At 30.8% G+C, this 3,219-nt stretch overlaps 1 protein-coding gene across 1 annotated transcript; it reads left to right on the top strand.

Moving 5' to 3' along the window:
* The first annotated feature begins 651 nt into the window (after positions 1-651).
* Positions 652-2,907, top strand: LOC107810702 (homoarginine-6-hydroxylase 2-ODD-C23.1-like). The gene is made up of 5 exons (XM_016635505.2): positions 652-811; positions 1,025-1,140; positions 2,102-2,220; positions 2,310-2,375; positions 2,775-2,907. Exons 1-5 carry the CDS (start codon positions 778-780, stop codon positions 2,896-2,898), a joined length of 459 nt encoding a protein of 152 aa, XP_016490991.2. The 5' UTR covers positions 652-777; the 3' UTR covers positions 2,899-2,907.
* Positions 2,908-3,219: the final 312 nt, after the last annotated feature.

Consider the following 3,219-nt stretch of genomic DNA (forward strand, 5'->3'; position numbering starts at 1 on the left):
ATCAGCCTTCATCAATCAGTTGCAAATACTCATTCCTATTTAAACGCTCTACCACAAAAAAAAAATTGACCTAAATATCATATATATTAAACAGAAAAATACAGCTGAAGCTACAATAAAAGAGAGTGGTCCCCCAAATGTTTTCATGGAATGAGAAATCAAATTTCATCACCAAATTTAAGGGTTCGAGTTCCAAGATCATCAACTCCATATTGACAATGAACTTTTTGGATTTTCACCCCAAAACTTCATCAATCACCAAGGTTAGCATAGTAAGAAACTAATGAAATTATGCAGTAACAATTTAAAATAGTTATTAGATTTAAAAAAATGATTCAAATGTATCTACTTCACTTACCAAGGTTAAAATTGAAAATAAAAGATTTATTCAAGTTTATCTAGTATCAAATCAAACACATGTTTTGGATTATACATTATATATCTCATTTTTAATCCAATAAATCAAATAAAGAATTAGTAATAAATAATCTGGAGATTATTAGTCCCGAAATTATAGTGATTATTAATCCCAGAATTATAATTCCGAAATAATTTTGTCTACGAACCAAACGATCCCTTTTAGTTTAACCCATCATGTTCTTGTAGTGAAAGAAAAAGGGAGTTTGTTCGCAAATGTGCGTACCCACCTAATGTCTGTCGTATTCTTTTATCTCTATATATGTGTGCTACCTACAACTAGGCATAGCATTACAAAGAGTAGTCTCTCTATTAGAGTTTAAAATTCATTTCTCAACTTCTTCTTTATTTTTCAGCACCATGGCTACAGAATTTAAGACTATCCCTCTAATAGGTTTGAATTTCGGAGCCACTTTTGAAGTTCTATTTTAAAGTTCCCATGATTTTGCTTTTAATTTTTAATTCTAAAACTTTGTAATAGGGCTTATTTTTTGTTGTGTGCTATCAATTTATCTTCTCTTCGAGGATATGGTTATTCAAATTTTGCTTAAAACAAGTTTCCATTGGTTAAGTAAAACTTTATTTTTTAGTGTTTCATATGTAACAGACATAAGTCCGCTTCTACAGAAGTGGGATGAAGTAAATGAATCGCAAAATGAAAGTATAGCTGGAGTGGTGAAAGAACTAGATGAGGCATGCAAAAATGAAGGCTTTTTTTACGTGGTAATTATTCTTTTCCCGCTAATATTTCTTTCTATCGACGTTATTGCTGGTCTTGCTCACTACAAAAAAAAAAAATAGAAAATGTTGCTTATTTACTTTAATAGGGCGGCTCAACGAATTTAGTAGCCTAAAGCCGAATTTTAATAAGAATCTAAATTTTATACACCTATACAAGTATATGCAAAAACTTTGATGTTATCTTTTTTCCTTCTGTACTTATTTATATAATAGTATTCATACAAGATATACGACTTTTAGCTTCATTTAGTAATATTATTATTATCTATATTATCAAAGCTTAACTCAAGTTAATAAGATGTTAGCCATATATTTGCAATACTTACCTTGGATCTTGATCTAAAAACTTTATTTGCTAATACGAAGATTTGAGTAGTTTAATTCGAAGTTCTAGAATATTTCTTATGTTAAAAATTAAACATTCTTTGTTTTTTTAAAACCTTTTTTACATGGATTTTACACTTTTTTCTACATAGTTCAAAATTGTCTAAGTCAAAATATTATTACCTATTTTATCATTGACACTTTTTGGGGCCTCGAAATTTTTGGGGCTATACTAGCCTTACCTTTGAGCCACCTATGCTCGTTAAGTGTCTCCTTCGTAAGAACTAATCATGGAACAAAGAACTAAATTCTACTAAAAATAGACCAGTTTTTCTTGTTTAACAAACGATAAGCTTATCATCTACTCCTACGTCCACATTACTTCTATACTTTTGCTGTTCAAGTTTGCAATATTTAGAAAAATAGTGTGCTGTCACTGTCTTTTCTCGAGTCTTAAATTATGTTCGGATATTTAGCGATTTATACCGTTATTCTCTGCATTAGAGAAAGTAGATTGTTGAGGGATTGATGTTCGCTATCTTTTTGCAGGACTTTCTTAAGTGAGTAAATGTTTGTATATTTGACCTCTTTCTATTCTCTGTTTCTCATTTTTTTTCAGACGGGGCATGGTATCCCGCTTCCCTTCATGGAAGAGATAAGGAGAATTACACGTAAATACTTTGATCAACCTTATGAAGATAAACTGAATATTAAACTTTCTGCCTCAACTGGCTACAGGTTGGTTCCTGTCATTACCCAATATCTTGAATTATTACAATGTCTTTGTGTTATCTTAACTAATGATTGCCTATGTATCTTCAATGCAGAGGTTACCAAGCAATCTATGAGAACATAACTACAGGCGTCCCTGATATGCAAGAAGCGATCGATTGATGTACGTTATATTGATTAGTTATATATGTTCTATATGTTAGAGAAACTAAGTGTCCCACTTGTTGTATAAGAGCTTTCAAGCTTTCTTGGGTTTCTTTATTCTTCACCATCACCTAAAATTATTGAGTTGGATTTTGATTCTTAGGCATTGGATCAAAGTCAACTTTCATCATCACCTAAAATTATTTCTTGGATTTTGTTTTTGCTATTAAAGACCATTCTTCAACTATATATGTCCAACGTAACATCTCTACTGTTTGCAATGTAACTTCTCTCGATGTTACTTTCTATTTACACAAGCATGTCTTTTGACAAAGCTTTTATAGAAATACTTCGTTAATATAATTAGTAATTGGTGCTATTTTGGTTTAGTAAATCATGTTTGATGCATTGCAGTTCTATAGAGAAATAAAACCAGGGATGTATGGAAATAGAGAGCAAAATAAGCAGAGATCCATTCTGGGTCTTAAGAGCAATTGGTTACCCTCCTTCACCATCGTCAGATGGACAAGAAAACGCTAGGAGCACAATTGGTTGGTAAGTTAATTTTAAAAAAAAAAAAAAAGATATTGGATTGTAAGTTATGGTATTGTTCATCGAGTTCCTTTTTCCCTGTTATTGGTATATCTATTTTCTAATGAGTTATATTTTTGGTTTTCTGCGTTGTTCATCTATTTGGAATCAAATAATTCTCAGTGGAGCTCACACTGATTATGGTAAAACTTCATAATATTTTAAAGAATGTTTTTTTCTTTCCACTTTGAACTTTTTAATCATTTTTTACACCTCTGCTTAAGTTGTTCATCTCTATTGATTATTGGCAGATTTTATTCAATGGGTTAT

This window comes from Nicotiana tabacum, chromosome 3, assembly GCF_000715075.1.
Source record: "Nicotiana tabacum cultivar K326 chromosome 3, ASM71507v2, whole genome shotgun sequence".
NCBI lineage: Eukaryota > Viridiplantae > Streptophyta > Magnoliopsida > Solanales > Solanaceae > Nicotiana > Nicotiana tabacum.

Excerpts from the sequence above, each read along its gene's own strand:
- LOC107810702 (XM_016635505.2), top strand. The coding sequence starts at position 778 with ATGGCTACAGAATTTAAGACTATCCCTCTAATAG. Across the intron at positions 2,221-2,309 it reads TCTGCCTCAACTGGCTACAG|AGGTTACCAAGCAATCTATG; the intron begins GTTGGTTCCTGT and ends TCTTCAATGCAG. Across the intron at positions 2,376-2,774 it reads ATGCAAGAAGCGATCGATTG|CTATAGAGAAATAAAACCAG; the intron begins ATGTACGTTATA and ends TGCATTGCAGTT.